This window comes from Gigantopelta aegis, chromosome 3 (assembly GCF_016097555.1).
Source record: "Gigantopelta aegis isolate Gae_Host chromosome 3, Gae_host_genome, whole genome shotgun sequence".
NCBI lineage: Eukaryota > Metazoa > Mollusca > Gastropoda > Neomphalida > Peltospiridae > Gigantopelta > Gigantopelta aegis.
Genome location: NC_054701.1, coordinates 27,205,149 through 27,225,904, shown reverse-complemented (window position 1 = coordinate 27,225,904; position 20,756 = coordinate 27,205,149). Strand labels below are relative to the sequence as shown.

The 20,756-nt window shown below is 35.2% G+C and overlaps 1 protein-coding gene across 1 annotated transcript; it reads right to left on the bottom strand.

Moving 5' to 3' along the window:
- Positions 1-925: 925 nt before the first annotated feature.
- On the bottom strand, positions 926-20,615 carry LOC121367801 (NFATC2-interacting protein-like). The gene is made up of 8 exons (XM_041492174.1): positions 20,555-20,615; positions 17,419-17,683; positions 15,597-15,669; positions 13,238-13,339; positions 12,621-12,783; positions 12,037-12,181; positions 4,647-4,777; positions 926-3,136 (listed from the first exon to the last, which is right to left on the bottom strand). Exons 1-8 carry the CDS (start codon positions 20,588-20,590, stop codon positions 2,975-2,977), a joined length of 1,077 nt encoding a protein of 358 aa, XP_041348108.1. The 5' UTR covers positions 20,591-20,615; the 3' UTR covers positions 926-2,974.
- Between the last annotated feature and the right edge of the window lie 141 nt (positions 20,616-20,756).

Here is a 20,756-nt window from a genome sequence, read left to right as displayed (position 1 = left end):
CCTACCAGCCTGTGGTCCGATGGCTTAACCACTACGCCACCGAGGCCGGTCTTATCTATATTCATTTTAATTTATTGCATATCAACAATCATTTGTAATTAATTTATGACTACATTGTTGTGTGACAATACACAAAGAAAGCCTTACTTTTATACCATCGTAAAGGAAATATAATGGAGAAATAGTAATTGTACTAGTTAAAAAAACTCTCCATTACAATCAGGGGCGGGATATAGCCCAGTGGTAAAGCGTCCGCCTGATGTGTGGTTGATCTAGGATCGATCCCAGTCGGTGGACCCATTGGGCTATTTCTCGTTCCAGTCAGTACTCCACAACTGGTGTAACAAAGGCCATGGTATGTAATATTCTGTCTGTGGGATAGTGCATATAAAAGATCCCTTGCTGCTAATCGAAAAGAGTAGCCCATGAAGTGGCGACAGCAGATTTCCACTCTCAATATATTTGTGGTCCTTAACCATATGTCCGATGCCATATAACCGTAAATAAAATGTGTTGAGTGCGTTGTTAAATAAAACATTTCCTTCCTTCCATTAGAATCATCTTACAATGACTGTGTTTAAGTATTCCTTTGTAAAGGGGGTCGTTTGCTTTACACGCGGTCAGTCTAAGATTTCTCCCAGTTGGTGGGCCCATTGCCCATTTCTCGTTCCTCAGGAGTCTATCAAAGGCTGTAGTGAGTGCTATCCTGTCTGTGGGATGGTGCATATAAAAGATCCCTTGCTACTACTGGAAAAATGTATAGTGATTGGTTAATTACATTCTTTTTCCAGGATCAAATGAAAATAACACCCGGAAAGCTAATGATGTCATTAGAAAGTGACGTCATTAGCAAATGGAACAGGCGAAGGGTCTACAGTTAGATTGTAGCCAGGTATTTTTTTCAAGAAATACCAAATATACAGTTAGTTCCATAGAAAAATGATTCAGTTTACAATGGACATAACCATATTGAGTTTTGAGATTTACGGGTGTTATTATTGTGTATTTGATGCCCGCAAATATTTCATTTTTGACCTCAGGCCAACGCTTTTAGTCAAAAGTGACATTTGTGGGATCAAATAGACAATAACATCTGCAAATCTAAACTCCATATGGTTATCTCCTAATTAGTACCCATGTTAAGAGGGTGTCACTGACATTAGCAGTGAAATTGTGTCTATCAAAGTGGCACTATTAAAATCTGATGAGACACTCTCCTTATTCAAATTCAATTAATGAAACAGTTCCAAATTAAACAATTTCTTCTATTTAATCCTCAATACCTTGAAATTACATTCCCAATATCACCTCCCCATCATTGAACACATTTCAATAGAAAATACAAATAAAACCCTAACAAATATGTGACTTCATTGATATGAACAGCATTATCAACTGCATTGAAATCAAGTCGTATTGCCATTTTTAATCTATGTACAACTGAGAGAGAAATCTTCTTTGTATGTGATCTAGATTACACATAATAATCAATGAAAATCCTAGAATGTTACATCACTGGAAGAAAAAAAAGAAGATTTATAATGTATTTAAAAAAAAAATATATATCCAATATTGTGGTTTTAAGCTAATTAGTAATATGTCATTGTCTGTATATACATGGGAAGGAGATATTATATGTCCAGGCCTTGTTCTTATAAAAGTTTAGATTCGACACTAGCACAATCTGAGATTTTATCGGAAAGACAATGCTCTACAAACTGCATACATGTGACACAGGACATTTTTTTAAGTCTAGACAGCACTGGCCCTGGTCTGTATTACTAGTAGTCAAACTTGTTAACAGCCTATTGTGAAAGTTTACAAGTAAGACAGCTTAACTTGAATAAATTAAGTCATTAAAAAAAATCATAAATTATGGTTAAGTAAACAATTCAAGTATCCAGCAAAATATTAGTAAGTGGGATGTGACAACTATGCAAGCTGGTTGAATAAAGTACTTGTCAGATCAAATTAAATATAGTCGGAACTCATTATAATGATAGAAAATCGTAAAACCATCGAAGGCTATGAGGTCACGATTTCGTAGCGCTTAGATAGCTTTGAAAAACAGGTCCAGTATTTGTGGTCATTATGGCAAGGGAGATAACTCATGACAAATTTGCTAACATGACCACTTTAATGAGGTCGGTATATATTTTGTTTCACATTAATGTCAACTGTCCATGCAACCCTGTCTTTAACACAGCACTGTCAACTGCTACAGCAGGTTTCACTGAACATTAAATACACTGTATAAAGAGAATCAAAAATGAGTGTTTTGTTAATGTATTAAATATTTGGCCTTGTAGGCAGCAGCAACAAGAAGCCAATGGCATATTCTGGAAACTGAGAGCTCACAAACTACTTGACCGGTACCAACATTCTCTATCACCACATTCATCTAACTTTAGATGCAAAAACCAGTCTAGCGAGCAACCGCGATCTCTAGCCTTCTGAACATGCCTCAAGTGTTTATGATAGCCAGGCAGCTTCCCCTGTGCTAGAGCTGAAAGCAGGATCCTTTGAATCCAATTTACCCGAAGAAACTTATTCAATTCTGCTACCCTACCTCACTCCTATGACTGGCCCTGGGCAACAATACTGATATTTACTGGTTCCTCTTGTGAGCACCATCTATTGATAAAAAAAATTCTGAAAGTACTGCTAAAGCAATACATGTCCTCTTCCGGGCGCAACAAATACATTTTGGTATCAACTAAGTTCAAGGGCCGTAACTCTGTCAAAAATGTGTAAATCATCATAAAAGTCGATCTTGATCTGTAATTGTACCTGATAAAGCTATACACAAAATTTCAGTTTCAGACATTGCAAAAAAAAAAAGTCTGGAAGATTATATATGGGACGGACAGACAGACAGATGGAAACAAAATCTATAGTCCCCTCCGTTTGAATCAGTAGGTGACCAATAAACAGTTGTGTTGCATAAATATTTGTGTTCTGATAAAAACAAGTACTATAACTCGATAGCGTCAATACAGTCTCCATCTTCCATGTCAAGACTTTCTGGAGTGGCAGAAGGTAGGAGGTCTTCTCCATCAAACTGAAACCGCAGATATGACAGCTCAATTTTCTTCATCACGGCAAATTTCACCATCAAGGTTCTAAGTGGCTGATACTGAAAACAAAGTGACATTTTATATTATCACGAGTGACAAGATCTGTGTGGTCCTTAACTATATGTCTAATGCCATATACCTGTAATTTAAAATATGTTGAGTATGTAGTTAAATAAAACATTAAGATTAAAATGTAAGTGACAGTTCTGTAAATGATGTATAACAGTTATTTCTACAGGTTCGTGATACAGCCAACCTTGGTGCATTGGAAGATTTTGAGGGCTTTCATGACAAAAGAAAGAAGTGTTTTATTTAACGACGCACTCAACACATTTTATTTACGGTTATATGGCGTCAGACATATGGTTAAGGACCACACAGATTTTTTTCAGAGGAAACCCGCTGTAGCCACATAGGCTACTCTTTTTTACGACAGGCAGCAAGGGATCTTTTATTTGCGCTCCCCACAGGCAGGATAGCACAAACCATGGCCTTTGTTGAACCAGTTATGGATCACTGGTCGGTGCAAGTGGTTTACACCTACCCATTGAGCCTTGCGGAGCACTCACTCAGGGTTTGGAGTCGGTATCTGGATTAAAAATCCTATGCCTCGACTGGGATCCGAACCCAGTACCTACCAGCCTGTAGACCGATGGCCTGCCACGACGCCACCGAGGCCGGTCACTTTCATGACAAATGCATGCAGTAAATATTTAACTTATTTTAAAACTTTTTATGCATATACCGTATGTATTCTGAGCTGCAAAAAACCACCAATACATCTCAGGAACAGTTAATGGTACTTTGTTGTACAAACTGGTCCTGTATTTTTAAATTTCTAGTTTAATGTATTTCTAGTTCAACCAAAATGACCAATTCAACGGTCAGCCAAAGAAACTAAATTTGCCCATTTTGCAATCTGACCAGGAAATAAAAATGCTTTAATAGTTCTTTCATTAGCAATATAGTTGTTACTAGCTACACAGCATAGTTAGAACATAAGTTTTTTGTTGTTGTAATTTTAGCACAATGACTATTATGAACGTTTATTATGTTTAAGAATCTAGCTCAGTCAGTAGCCTAGGGTTGTTTATTATGTTTAAGAATCTAGCTCAGTCAGTAGCCTAGGGTTGTTTATTATGTTTAAGAATCTAGCTCAGTCAGTAGCCTAGGGTTGTTTATTAGGTTTAAGAATCTAGCTCAGTCAGTAGCCTTGGGTTGTTTATTAGGTTTAAGAATCTAGCTCAGTCAGTAGCCTAGGGTTGTTTGGCCATACGATCAAAGCCCTTTGGTAGACCAATTCCCCAACCTGTGACCCACAACTGATATATCAAAGATTGTGGTATGTGCTGTCCTGTCTGTGGAAAAGTGTGTATAAACAATCCCTTGCTGCTAATGGAAAAATGTAACGGGTTCCCTCTAAGACTTTGTGTCTGAATTACCAAATGTTTGACCTCCAATAGCCGATAATTAATAAATCAATGTGCTCTAGTATCATTGTTAAACAAAACAAATGAACAATCACTCTCCTGAGTTTTATAATAATGAAAGTCTGACACCCTATCATACCCTATTTGTGCTGACTGTAACTCTGGACTTGGAACTGAGACACTGCACACAAAGAGAAATGATATCCGGATCGGAAATTTCTGCCTCGTCATCTTCCGGCTCTAAAGGTTTGGCTGCATACACATGGCAATCTGAAAAATAGTTACTCAGTCCTCTGAGAATTGAAAATTTGGGTTACACAAAAACAAATTCAGGTAACCCATTTCGTTTTTATGTAACCCGTCATGACCATGTAAATGATGTCATAACTTCAATGTGGAAACGAAAAATGGGTTACCCAAAACTATACTTACGCGAGCGACGCACAAACTAAACTATTGCTCTCGCAATTTTGAGAGGCATGTTACTACAATATAGTTAAATTCTCTTGTACTTTTAATTTTTTTAAATTAAATTAAAACAAAAATATTCTTGTAAGAGCAGAAACATAACAAGATTTAAAGGCATGACAGCAATGAGCTACTAAATGACATAACAAAATATTGCCTGAAAATACATGGAGATAACATTTAATCTGCCTGAAAAGTACTTTATTTAACAGACATTACTGTTTAAGGGCAGCTAAAACTCCTCTGAAATAGTTCAAGGAGAGTATGTTTTAGCTCCCTTTAGCATGTGAACTTAAAAACAAAAAATGTATTGTAAAATACTTTATTTTCAAGTGGAATTTATTTTTGTGTTTGAATAAAATTTGTGAAAATAAATTCCATGTCTTTTGGCTGACGAAAATTGGACATTAAAAAAAAGAAAAAAGTAGTCTCATTCAATCAGACCTGAGACCTCATTAGTTTCCGGTGCATGGGACTAGTAGTAACAATCAGGGGTGGGGAAAAGCCCTTTTCGGCCGGTCTCTGATCGATTCACAATGTTTTTAAAACATGTGTTTGCCGGTCCCACCTTTGTTATTTTTTCAGTCCAAAGTGTCTGTCCATTTTATTATTGGAAACAACTTTAATTTGTTATCAATGTTTCTGCAAATCATTACTTACCTACTTCATCAACCAGTGTTTATTTTGAATCGTGATACACAGATTTAATACAAATCTGGCAGTCATGTTTGGTTTTCCTATCAATGACCGGAAATAGAAATGTTGAACACAGGGAATGTGCTATTTATGTTGCTTCTTAATTTGTACCTACACAGGTATCATTCTGCAGATGATTAAAATAAGTTTACTTAAGTAGGCCAGTAATCTTTAATATCACTGTGATCATGAAGTTAGTCGTAAGCAAGCGCGTTATTAACAAAATAACTATACCAGTGGGATTAGCAGTAAAAAACTTCGGTAACAACTGGTCATGAGATTAAAGCTTTAATTACTTATTATTAGCGATGATCCCATTTAGTGGTGACAATGAATGAAGGAAGTATGCTTGAATTAAAACAAAGGCCTGGTGTTTAATATTGATGATCTTTTAATCAAAGGGGATACTTTTTATGTGAATATTAATATGCTGCAGGTATGCCTATATTTGTTAACAAAAACAACAATTTTAATTTTAATGTAGATATAAGCCGATTCTTGCGATTTTTACTAAGATATCAATATATCAATCAGGGTAAATAGGAGTAAAAACCGAAAACAAGATGAGGTAGATACGACAACACAGAGCCAATGTTTCTTTCCCAGGTAAGAAGAAAGTTAAAGTGCGTGGCTGAAGGTTACACACCACCATTAATTACTCCATGCAGTTCAATATAATTTCTACGTCGGAATATATTCTGTGAAAAATACAAGTCGAGAGCGTCATGTGACAACTGATTTTTGGGAGTGTTCTTGACTGACAAGTACTGTGTAAAACATCAACATAGGTCGACCTCAAACCTTTTCAATTAATGGCCCCTATGCCTGACCACCATCGCATGTTGCTGTTACACAAGTGGCACCATACCACTTGCACAGTTGTGATCAGTTAGTACTACATATAACACGTAGCTTCAAACCAATGGGTTGTTTAAATACTACAGAGGTCAACGTACGTGTAATCGTCAAAGAAATATTTCAAAACGCATATCAGAATTTTGAAGTATTTTCCTTATGAGGAACTATTTCCTAAACCGGACTATATTAAGCTGCTACAGTAAGTAACGACACGACAGATGGTGGTGTATTGCCTGAAGCAATTTAAGTGACTAAGCTGTAATGATGGAGCTCTTATGCAGTGTACCACATGTACGTTGCATAAAATGAAGAACAGTTTCGTCAACCCTCTATCCAAAAACTACAGGAAGTCAGCTTTAACAGACCATGCCAAATCAAGAGACCACTTGACTGCTGAAGGGTTACAGACAATCAAATCGCAAAAACCAATTGAAAGTATGGTGATAAAATCCACAGAAATAGCAGACGCCGCCATGACAACGAAATAGTTACCTGTTGGCATCTGAGGATTTACCACTAGAAAAGTATGAATCACTGAATCGGAACTCCCGACTTACTAGCAGCGTAATAACAACATCCATGTATCAAGACCAGCAGACTGCAACCGAATTGATCACCATTGCATCGGATATCATCAGGGAAACCATTATCGAAGGTAAATATACCATTAATTATAGTTTGTTATTTGGTACTCTTCACCATGAAATATACTCCATGTATATTAATCAATATATACTAACCAGTCAAATGCACACTGAACGTACATGAAAATTGACAGTTAATTAAACTGTTTAGTTTAAATATAAGTTATACAAATTCAATTTGATATTATTATTATTATTTAAAATTACATCAGACATATTTTTCTCTTTTGTAAGATCTGAAATATAGTAAAGCAATCAGGATAATGGTCGACAAAAGCACAGATTTGGGAATTGAAAATCACCTTATAATATACGCAACATACATGAAGGATGGTTCAACATGTGTGCGGTATGTTCAGCTGCTGAAGTTGACATCATGTGATGTAGTTTCGTTGACTGTAAAGATAGTCGTTTTTTTCCAAGCAAATGAAATTGACATGACAAAAGTATTTGGGTTTGGGTCTGATGTTGGGGAAAGAGGACAGCTTGGCGTCATTGTTAAAAGTGTATTCGCCGTATCTCGTGGAAACGCATTGTGTCGCACACCGGTTGGCACTAGCTGTCATTGATAGTGCAAAAGTTGTAAAAGAAATTAAGTGGATGGAAAGCATTCTTTCCATGCTGTGTGGTTTTTTAGACATTCACCAAATCAGTTGGTGCAATTGGCAATGTAGCAAGACTTTCTTGTCGACCCCCAAATCAAGCCTCTACAAGTACATCAAGTCCGATGGCTCTCTATGACGAATGCCCTGATCAATGATTGCCGTACTTTATCATCTCTCCTAAACATGTTGGACAAAGACAGAGACGATGATGTCACTGCTGAAGCATTGTTTTATAATCTATCATCCTACAAATTAATTTATCTTCTTTGCCTCTTATGTAACATCAGATTGCATGGCTCAGCAAGTTTTTACACAGAAATAAACCCCGTAGTGACATCAGATGTTGACACGTTCCATATGTGGTACCAAAGCGACGATGCCATGGGAGGTCCACTGTTGAGGGATTTTGCATATAACGTTGACTGTAGTGAGCCAGTTTTTGCCAGGATTAGTCTATCAACGTCTAAGCAAGATGCAGTTTTATTGAAACTCCAGCGAATGACAATAAATGTTGCATCAAGATTCCCTGACATAGAATTGCACGATTCCATGAGCATACTCGACCCACAGAATTTGCCATGTAACAACTTGGGTTCTTATGGAGTTTCTAAGTTCGGTATTCTTTCGAAACATTTTGATGGTGTCGGGGAACCCACTGAGTTGGTGAGTGAATAGGATGGGTTTAAAGTATACATGAAAAGAAACCATCATCAGGCAACACCAACTGATCTGTTGAAGGATGCCCCTCTTGTTAACCTGTTTCCGAATATTGCGATGTTGATCAACATCAGCTGGGTGCTGCTAATATCCACCATCGAATGTGAGTGTGATTTCAGCCGTCAAAACCTGATTAAAATCAGGCTGCATACAGCAATGACATTGGAAATGCTGGATTGTCTGATGTGCATTCCCGTCGAGGGAGATGACATAGAGCAGTTTGATCCAGCACCAGTCTTGTCCTGATGGAAATGTCGTCGCAGTCGACAGTTGTATGGGGAATTGTCTTTGTAAACTACTACTTATGTACGTGAACTTTAGATGACATTTACATTTAGAGTACAGTGCTAAATATTTCTTGTTGACCGTTCAATGTGTTTTTCATTATTACATAAGTAAATTACTATTTTGATAATTGAAAATGTCTTGTTGGTTTTTGTCATGTTTATTATGAATGGGAGGGGTATATATGTTATGGGAAGCAAAATGGTTTATGCCGGCTGCTAAACTTCAAGCACAAGGATAGCAGTAATTTTTAATACCAAAATACGGTATTGTCCAATTCTCCAGACACTGGGTGAGAATTAGCGTGATTTATGCATTTCCCCATTTTCACATAAACGAATATGTTATTTATGTACACATAGTTATACACAATTATCAGGACACGTCAATAAAACAATAATAATAAGGAACCATAGCATAATGTGAAATGAATTAATATCTTCCTTATTGTGTTAAAAACATCATTCAATGTACAGATAAGTAGGTATTTTAATGTACGTTGAGGAATTGGGTGTACGTGCAGTGAGATATTTAAAGCAGTAAAGCCCCGTAAAACGATAAATCATAACACCATGATACACTACAATTGGTAATTATTATCATATATTCATCAAGTATAAAAAGACCATTTATTTTTACCATGGTGGGTGGAGGGAGGGGTGGTTACTGATTATGTCATAGGTGGGACTGATAATATTGTAGCTATGTATAGGAAGATACTCCACACAATGAACTCTCACTTAAATCAAGAGAAAAGGCTGTTGGGATGGTCGAACCAGACTACTATCCGTAGGGGACTATGCATTTGTTTGAGGACAGGTGAAGAAGAAAAGAAATTATTTTTCCCCATCCCTGGTAACAATACAACATTTAAAACTTTAAATAATAAAAACAAAAAACTAAATACATACAAGTACACTCATGTCACCTTAGTCTGCGTGGCACAAAAGTCTGCGCACGTTAATGACGTTATATTACGTCTTGAAACAAGTGCCGGGGTATGTTTGTAAACAAACCAACAACGTTAATTTAATTCACAAAACCGTTGTTAAAACAACACATCTTGATTGTGAATACATGTATAAAATGGTCGATAACAGTTTTATTGAAAAAAACCTCTGAATTAATGCACTAAAAGTATACTTTTGCCAGCTTCGTTCAACGTGTTTTTCTATCACCTGTCAACACGTGTCTGTCAACGTTGTAATGATCAACCTTGCATATCAACTTACATAAATTTACATAGAAGTTTCAATACATACCGTATTGTAATTTATGAATCCATAAATGAAATGAATGTCTTATTTAATCTGTTAACATAAACATCCAAGCATACTTTGAATTTCCCTCCGAGTGACACAGTGCAAAATGGCTGCACAGACTTTGGAGATTGCACTTACAGCATGACCTATTTTAGCTATAGTCTGTTTCAAAAATATCATTGATTGTTCTATATGTCTAACGAACACTATTTGTGCTCATTTACACAGTTAATAACAGACAATTTTTGTTGAATAATGATAAAATAAGGAGCATGGAACACCATTTATATTTATCTCATTTGCACAATCTAAATGTTTCTGAAACAGACTATAACAGGAAGTGTTTGTTATTTAGAACTTATAAAAAGTTGGATCCACTGTTTGTTGCTGTTTTATGTAAACATTAGCGACAGAAGTGGTTGTTTTAATGTTTGCTGCGCAGACTTATGTGCCGTCATGCAGGCCAGTAAATGCAGGGGGGTCCCACTAAAAATGCGCTCATTACTTGAGTTTAAAAAACATTAAAATTAAAATAACTTTAGTTGTAACACGTTTATTGTTCCATTGTACTGTGGCGGTGAAACAAATATTTCTAAAGAAATATTTTAACTTTAAAATATAACACAAATGCTTAGGTGTGCAGACTTAGGTGCCACCAGTGTATAGACAATATATTATAAGATAATAATGCTAAGTTTTATATGGTTTTCTTTCATGTGTTTAAACACACGTGTTTAAAAAACAGAAGTAAACATCACAGTATGTTAAAATGTGGAAGTGAAAAAAATCCGGGTTGGGCTTGTACAGCACTCATAGTACATTTTGGGCCAAATTTACAAAGCCTGTTTATGTCTTACACGCATGTAACTACATATATTTACAATGCTTAAACACATGCATTTAAGACCCATTGGGTCTTCACATTAATGGTTTTGCCCGTTGGTCAATCAGAAATCGTACTAAATAAGTATTTTGACAGTAATAAATATTAAATCAAACTTGAGCTAGCACCATGCCTTTAAATTTCGTTTTGTTTTCGGTGCATTTGAGCATAACAAAAAAAGTGCATATGGTAGCCTAAGCACCTTGCATAAGTTTATGGCATTTTGTAAAAAATAAACCTCAAAATTATTGACATCAGTACCGGTACTACATGTTTTTTTTTATTGGGGACAGGGTTGAGGAATTTGTGAAAATAAATGTTTACAAAGTGACTCATTTTCACTAAATTGAGTAAATCTGATACCGTGAATAATAAAGTATTTTACAGCATTACAAAAGAATTAAATATTAATGCTCAATACGGTAATATTTTAAATGGCTCTCCAAATCTAAGTTAGGGGTGTAATTAATCACCTCAATTTTTTTTCACACTGAGGTCTAATTTAACCAGCTACAAGTGGCCATATCCCAGTTGTGAATATGGTATGCAACTACATTATGGCTACATAGCCATAAATTAGTTAATTTTAGCTAACATTAGCTAAATGTTTGGAAAAGGCTTATGTTAGTCAGAATTTGATGATAAATGCAACTAATATTTAATGTTTTCGAAATCTGGCCTCTACACTGCGACCAATTTAATCACATGCAACCATTTTTTTCATTTGGCAACTGAAATATTTCATAATATCTATATAAAAAATACTAGTAGGTGCCATCTGGCTCCTAGATTGAAAACTAATGTAGAGGGCTGGAAATGTGTAGTGATCTCTGAAACTTGCACAGTAAACCACAGCATGATACTGAAGGACAAAAAAAACCCATGCTACATGTAGGTTATGCCGATATGTCAGCTATACCTTTTTCAACAGGTGCACAGCAGTGCAATGTATTTCTTCTATCAAATTGTTTATGGAATATCTACATATCAAGTGATGATCTTTATCCATGGTAAAAAGAAGTCAGAAATAAACACACTTCTGTTCTACAGTGACACTCCTTCCCAACCGTAACATAGATTAATTTCATAATAAACATGACACAGAGCTCACCAATAATATCGGCTATGTGTAAATTCACAGATGCAGGTGTGTCTGAACTCGATACAGTTTTGTCCTTCAGCAGCAGAACAACCTGGTTTTGAGGGACGTGTAAAACCTCGGCCAGTTTAGCCATGGTGTAGCAGAATGGATCCCACTGCAAATAAATGGGAAAAGGTACACTAATTTTTACTGAAAAAGTAATATTTTGCCTAAACAAATACCACAGAATGTTATTTTCAATCAGGAAGTTGTCTAAAGAATAGTTTGGGTTTTTTGTTGTTTTTTCAAATGTCTGTTCTGTCTTTTATATTTGGCCTCAATTGTTTGCGATTAAATTCTTTCAAAAAGTAACTTATAACATGACCATCAAGATAAACAAAGGGCGATGACTCTACCAATGATAGAAATAACTACAACATGACCCCAATACTTTTATAATGGTTGTTAAACACATAAAACCTGAAACTGTTCATAAATGTTTAACACACCAGCACATTCTCTATCTGTTTCAATTTTCTGTTAACACCAATACTACAGAAAAGCATAGCCTTTGATGGAAAAAACATTAATATTTTTAATTTTCACAAACATACCCTTTTCATGGGAAACCTGTGAACAGTTTCTTTATACCGCACCATGACAACCATGTTTTGTTTTTCCTGAACAGGACTTTCCTCTAACAAAACTACATCATCGTCGTCATCATTGTCTTCAACAACTGATCCTTGAAGAATATTTCTTGCAGCATCAAGTTTTCTGTTCACAACAAAACCAAAATATCTGTCAGATTTCATAGGAAAATGTCCATAAATATCAGAATGTTTAAATAATAGATCCATCATTTTCTTTAATTTTTCCATACAACCGTGGATGTTTATGCAGAATATACCCCAGAAAAATAGTTTAATTACTATTCAGCGGTCAAAATTAACTGAAATTTCTTCTGGACATTCAGTCCTGCCAGAGTAAACATGATCATAAAGTACAAATGCAAAATAATTGCCAGTCCGAAGAGACAGCAGGCAAAAAAATTTTCCGGTCCATTACTGGCAAAACCCAATTGGGATGGCAGTAACAATGAATTAATGTTTTAAACAACTTAACACAAACACTGAATAACCAACTGGAAACACAAGTGACAAATAATGTCACACACTATAAAATGTATCACATAATGGGTCTTATTTATCACAGAAAAAAACACCCATACTTAATGGCGGTTTTCATCTTTTTGGTTCGTTTCTTTTCACGAACAATCCTGGGAGGTGGTGGTGGAGAGGGTGACTGGGATGTTCTGGTGGGGACATTGGAACTGAAACAAAAGTAACACATACGTTAAGAGAAACAATCTTAAAACTGATCATTTAACATCATTTCTGCCTTAGAAGTTTGTTATAAATGCCAAATATAGTTAGTGATGTAACCATTTAAAGGGACAGTCCTGAGTTTACAACCATTGCAAAATGTTTCCGACCAACCGAGCCTATTCGATGACGTAACATACAAATTAAATACATTTCTTATTTAAAATATCAGTGTCTGTATCAACCCCTGCAATTAAGAAAATTACCAATGCAAAAACAATGCAGTGGAAATATAGTGTCCACGGCATTTTACACGGCAGTTTTACTGTTAATATGTTTGCAATTGTGGATTCTAAGTAAATCTGAATTATGAGTTTGTTATTTGTTTTCTTTGACAATATGCTGTAACATTCATTTATACCAGTGGCAGTATTCATCGACTGAACACTTCATGTTTGGATTTACCAGTTTGACACCCAATAGCTGATGTATTTTTTATGTATTTTCATTCATCAACTGAAAGTCACGTAACTGTTCACACACAAATGACACGTGCATGATCAAGAATAATGGTGTTTCAAGGTGATGACAATATATCCTATACAGTGTACTCAGTCCGCAGTAATGTACCAGTTCAAACTTTATCTTTTAATTATATTACATTAAAGTGTGTGAATATATTTAATGCGCTATACAATTAAAATAATTTACTTTAATAAAGGCATAATTTTTGTTAGGAAATCTGTCATCAAGACCGAATACCTTCCTTTCAAACCCAATTAGTTAATTGGTACATTTTTTTCTCTCTTTCAGATTAGGCTACTTAGCACTAGAAAAGGGTAGTATATTTTGTCAACTAAATTACAGACAAAATTTTATTCAACTATCAGACCGATCTCTCTCTCTCTCTCTCTCTCTCTCTCTCTCTCTCTCTCTCTCTCTCTCTCTCTCTCTCTCTCTCTCTCTCTCTCTCTCTCTCTCTCTCTCTCTCTCTCTCTCTCTCTCTCTCTCTCTCTCTCTCTCTCTCTCTCTCTCTCTCTCTCTCTCTCTCTCTCTCTCTCTCTCTCTCTCTCTCTCTCTCTGTCTGTATGTATGTATGTATGTCTACAAATATATCATCATCAGGTCGACCATAACACTTCAAGTGACTTGTAGGAGTGTAGTTTGAAAATTTTACTGAAAATAAAACACCCGTACTGTACCATAGCAATGGTTGAACAATGTATAAGCTGTCACCCCCATGCAATCCAATAGTCCTTGCAATGCACGTGCTATGAACAGTCAACAGAGTTCAGTGACCTAGTTGGAACACATTTAATGCTGATAAATTACATGTGTTTTCGATTATGCCTGATGGCGTTAAGATTCAAATATTAGTGAAATACTTAATAATAACTGTGCAGTTTCTGTCTTAATATTTACTTTTATTCTGTTTTCAGTTCACAAAGTATATTTTATTTAACAATAAGGTAAAAATACATCTTAAAAAAACATCCAATATGATAAAAGTCCACGGTGAAAAAAATGTTGCAGAAAATTAAAAATTCTACAGCAATCTCCACAACATTGTCGATTACCACGGGCAATTGCAGGGGTTTGTGTATTTACAAGGTGTTAGTTGCTGTCCTATTGCTTGTTGTTGCCCAAACCGGGTTTTACCTCCCAATAATTTTGTATGTATGAAAAAATATATATACCACAAACTAAAGTAAAAATTGAGTGCTACGATTGCAAACACATTCGATATACAGATATTGGTATTCTAAACAAAATGTTTTATTTAGTATGAAATAGTAGTCACCAACAAGACTGTTATCGCAAACATCTTACAATGGTTACAAACTTGGGACAGTCCCTTTAAGAATGTGAATGAAGAACACTTGGAAGATTCTGAAGCCATCCCATTGGCTGTTGGGATGTTCAGACCAGACTAATATCCTTAGGGGAATATGCCTTTGATTGAGGTCAGGTGAAGTAGGAAAGAAATTAATTTTATCATATTCAAACACAAATTATAAAGTTAAATAAACAGTGTGATGGAAAACAGATTTTAAAATCATCTTACACCTATAGATACCGGTACTACTGTACGTATAGTATAATATTTTGTAGCAAATACTGCATCTAAATACTAAAATAGTGTAACGTTCAATGCATAGTCATTGAAAACCTTGGATGGTACAGTAATTTAATATTATATAAACTGAATTAATTAACAGACAATAAAATTCTAAAATTAACGTAAGCTGATAATTGTAAACCTACATTTTCTGTATCAACTGTAGATCATCATCTGTACTTTCATTACTGGAAATGGAGTTAGATGACACAACCTTTGCTGAAAATATCAAGTTGAAACAACACATGTTAACGTGGTTGGAATGGTTACAGCCTGCACTGCAGGTACCATGTTTCCTGGGCTTTGGGAAGATCTCAAATGACAGCAAGTGTGGAGTACATTCATGGAGTCCTATACCAAAAAATATGTGTTTGTTTCTGATGTTTGTAGCATTGTTTTGCTATTGGGTTTTTTGATGAGGGGATTCGTGGGTATTAGTTGGGATTTTTTTTTTTAAAGTTTCAAAATGTCTTAATGATTAAAATAGAATGGCACCAATAGAAGATTTAATTTTATATGTTAAAAAAAAGTCCATTTAAATTTTATCAAAATTGTAGGAGAATTTTTTTTTTTTAAATCTTGCCTTATTCCTTTAATTTTTTATAAAAACAATACAAACAATTGTTTCTTATTCTACATTTTAAAAAGTGTCTCTGTTAAGTTTTAAGACGATTAATTTAGAACTGTAAAAAACATGTTGATGGATGAATCTGCTTCTCTGAATCTCATTATAAAAGATGGGGAAAAAAGAATATCAACATAGGCACATTTAAGGAATGAATCCCATTTCGATGATTCCACTCAGCACCATCCTTATTTTCAGTCCTTTTCTTTCAATGCAAAAATGTATGAGCCATAAAAGTTACTAATTCATAATGTAAACAAATCCCGTATACAAATTTCTGATGATGCCAATGTCAGGCCAATACTGTAAATCAGGAAATTAATGCGAGCAAGTAATTAATGCGAAAAATGCGGCGAACACATCGACGCAATAATAACTTAACGCGTTTTGTTTAGACTCATTCCCAATACAAAAAATGTGCAGGATTTTACTATAATACTTCTAAATAAAATAAAACTTTTATAATATAAAGATGAAACAAAATACAAAAATAATTTTTGTTAAACATCTTTTTGTGAATACTTCAAGAATCTTTCTTTCATTTCTATGTTGCCATTCTATTTTCACTTTCCTGGAATATCATAGCGGTTATATAATACAGTAATGTTCCAAATGTTTTGTTTTTAAAAAGCTCATTTTGCAATGTGAGTATTTTTCAAATTTTCTTACACTTCTGGATTACTGTATACATTTAAACTGTTTTGAACATTTGTAAAATTATAATCAACAAATTTTATTACTAAATATATTCCTTTAAAAATGAAACAGTAGAAAATTATATAACCGTAACCAACAATCTGTGCGTATTTCTTCAAACCATTTGGCTCAACTCTATACATGGCATTTAATTTAGACTGGTCGCAAGTTGTCACTGTTGCAATATATCGCATTTAATTGTTAACGTCTATTCCTGTGTGGGCAATCAAGTGTATAAAATCAGTCTAAAACATTTGTTAGAATAATACGTCTGCGTTCGCGTGAAATATTGTGCCCTGTAATAGAAGCAATCATCACACAAAAGTGCGAGGCATACCCATAACAATAAGGTGTAGTTATACTAATTACACTACTTGAAGTAATTAGGGCTTCTTGGTCGACCCACCATGCGATTAGCTTCAGGTTATGTAGTAGCTGTGAAAACAACTACTGACTTCTTTTAACATGAAAGATGAAGCCCAAACAATATAATAACAACACAACTGTGGTTTTTATGTGATGTGGACTTTTGCCCAACGCATTAATAAAAATACGCATTTTTGTTCACTCATATACGGACGCAATAATATCATGACATATTAATTACATGATTTACAGTATATATATTTTTTAAAAGTTGGTCTTACTTTTTGGTAAACTTTCTTCTGTATCATCTTCTTCAAGGTCAATGTGAATTTTCCCTGCCTTGCAGTCTTGTAGACACTTTATGACACGAGTAGAGTACAGTGAAACCTCTGGGACAGGCTTCGACACAGTTTTGGTTTCTGTTTGAGTTTTATTACAAGAAAGGCCTCTCCTGATAGTTCTTGACCGAGTCTTTCTCACAGGCACAACATCATCATCAGAAGTAGAATCACTGCTACACACAACTGTAGAAACAGTCTGTAAATTCTACAATAGTAATTTTAAAAAGGTGTTCTGTGGTTACTTATGGCATTGTCAAAAGGAACGTGTAATCACCTTTCATATTCCCCTACTACTGGCTGTCACTAGTGCCATATGACTCAGACTCAGCTTTATTAGTGGCAGAGGATGGGATGCCAGCGAAATAGACACAGACCACACCTGTGGAAGAAGTTGAGACAGGTAGGTGATGGTGTGGACAGCTCAGAAGACAGAATAAGAGGAAACTAACAGGACAGGGTGAAACAGATAGAAATCATGGGAGCAATTTGAAGTGGGTTTTTATATTAACATAATGAGAATGATGGGCAGAGGGTGATAGACGAGAAAGATGAATGAAAATGTGAGTCAGCTGATAGGATTTGAACTAGTTTGATTGTCCAGCTCTTTATCCACCGAACCATGGAGCTCACCATTATTTTTACCCAACTGAGAAGATTGTTCCAGCACTGCCCCCACTGCATCCCGTACACATATACAATGTACAGCACTTGCCAAGAATCAAATTAGTTTTTCTTAATGACACCACTATTAAGACCACATTGATTTTTTTAATCATCGGCTATTGGATCACTCAAACATTTGCTAATTTTGACATGCAGTCTTAGAGGAATCCTGCTACATTCTTCCATTATTTCCCAGACAGGACGGCATATATCATACCCGTGGGCCTTAGTTAGAATGGGAAAAAATAATAGGAGAATGTGTCACTGAAGTGGTTTGATCCTATGAAGCAAGCACATCAGGCTACTGACTAAGTTAGATTCCACCCCATCTGTCAGGCTACAGTTGCAGTAGAAGATATTCAGACATTTGTACAGGTTTTTTCATTCATTATTCCCTAAGTAATGATTGACTGATAATTAAATATTAATGTTTTTCATCCCCTTTTCTAATGATGAATTTAGGTTACTGTGTGGGCTTCATTTCACCCCATTGTTCTTGATAGTGCATGCGTCATTCGCGTATTGACTGTTATGTCAACTTGGTAAACAAAACTTATAACAAATTCATCATCATATTTACTTACAATCCAGATTTGAAAAAGGGTATAATTGCTGTGGACACTATTTTTCCATGGCTTTTTTTGCCATGTCATTTTCTTGACTGCAGGGGTTGTCTGTTAGTGATTAATATGTGAAATATTATTTCATATCGCCATAATCGGCAAATAATCATTATAAAGCTTATGTTCTTATGAATTGACACGAGCAACTGTGAATTTGACACTGTGAGCAATTGCTCTCCTACATAGTTTCAGGAGAGCAGTTTTGAGGGATTATAACCATATATAAAGATGTCTGTCATACTTTGGAACAGAAGAGTACATGGGTCACTGTCATTATGATGCAATTTGCTCAAATTAAATATTATTGGATTTTCTGTAAAAAATTAAGTTTTTTTGTTTGTTTAATAATAGTCAGAACGGATGTAAAAAGTGTGGTTCTTTCTACGTACGAAAATGGTTACATTACCCTGCTTTGGTCAAAACTTGTGGCATCATCTTTCAACAGTTTCTCAAACGAATTAGTGCAACAAATGGACACACAAACCAAAAATGTATAACCTACCGTACTCACTAAATCCTGAATGCAGTACTTGTGTCACTATTAACAATAAATCTTCCAACAACAAACTTTAAACATTTCCCCGCCATTTCAAATTTTAAAAATAGAGGGAAGCAACTCATCCTGCACATTAAGAAAAGTATTGACTTAATGTGCACTTTGCACTAAAGTTAACGACCATTCCTTTTTGCACCCTTGTTTTGGCTTTGTACACAATAAGTATAGCATATCTTACTATAATTTCACTTAAAATCCAAATGATTTAAAAGTTACAATTTTTTAACCACAAGATTTTCTTTAAACACATTCAGGTGTATTAGTAACGTTAAAAAAATAATAATTCAATAGCAATTTTGCATTGGAATTTTTCTAGCATTCTTAAAACAGATACATCATGTACCCAGTGTAACTTTATTGTAAGGAGATGCTTTAGAAGTGACATCATTCAAATTCAAAATCAACTATATTCACGGCCGTAGCTAGTGGGGGGGGGGGGGGGGGGGGGGGGGGGGGGCACTATAGAAACTTCAATTTTTTTTTTATCTTCTTGACTGTTTAAGGAGTTTTAGACTATTAACTACTCAGTTGCCCCCCACCCCACAAACAAAAAATCCTAGCTATGGCCCTGATATTATTACAAAAAACAATGCTTCTTCACATTAAAATAAAAACTGGTCTACTAACCTTGACCCCTGTCAAATTTCTATAACAGACTTTGTTTACAGGTCAGTATTTTTTTTTTTTTTTCATAATTCTGGTCACAATATTAATTTTTAGTTTTAAAACATGAAAGAACATTAGTCAAATATATCATATAAAAAAATTACTGCTTAATGTTTTAATTGTGTATGAAGCAAAAAAAAAAGGTGCGAAATGTGACTGTCGTCGACCATATTTTGGTAACAATTTCTACGTTAAAAGTTTCTTTTATTTAACGACACCACTAGAGCACATTGATTTATTAGGCTAATCATCGGCTATTGGATGTCAAACGTTGTTGTTTTTGGGGTTTTTTTTTACATATGGTTTGGTTACAAATACCTGATAGAAAATCATTTGTTAAAAACCAAACCAGCAATTTTTGGCTACATTTTACCGCAAAAATAAAAATAAAAGTGATTCAATCATTCAGTTTGAAAACGGAAGCCTTAAGGTAGGAAAACACCACCACACACCTTTCCCTCCCCCATGTTCGTAACGCATCCCGTGCTTAGTGCTATCCTCTCCCCATCCCCATGAGCGTGGCATAATAACTGCTGAACGGCCCCTAACATCAATACCAGACACCTACCATATCAACATTTTTCAACGGAAAACCAACATTCATTTTCGTTAGGTGATTTTACGCGGGATACACTGGTTGTTCAAAGGGTGCTACACATAAAATATCAAATGACAGATGACAACACAGCCAGTCGTTGAAGAAACGAAAGTATGTTTGTGGACTTCCTTAGTCGGGAAAATGGCTTACTGCAAAGCGGGAAAAAAATCTT

Excerpts from the sequence above, each read along its gene's own strand:
- LOC121367801 (XM_041492174.1), bottom strand. The coding sequence starts at position 20,590 with ATGAATGTTGGTTTTCCGTTGAAAAATGTTGATATG. Across the intron at positions 12,182-12,620 it reads ACAGGTTTCCCATGAAAAGG|TGGGATCCATTCTGCTACAC; the intron begins GTATGTTTGTGA and ends ATTTATTTGCAG. Across the intron at positions 3,137-4,646 it reads TTACAGTCAGCACAAATAGG|TATCAGCCACTTAGAACCTT; the intron begins GTATGATAGGGT and ends CTTTGTTTTCAG.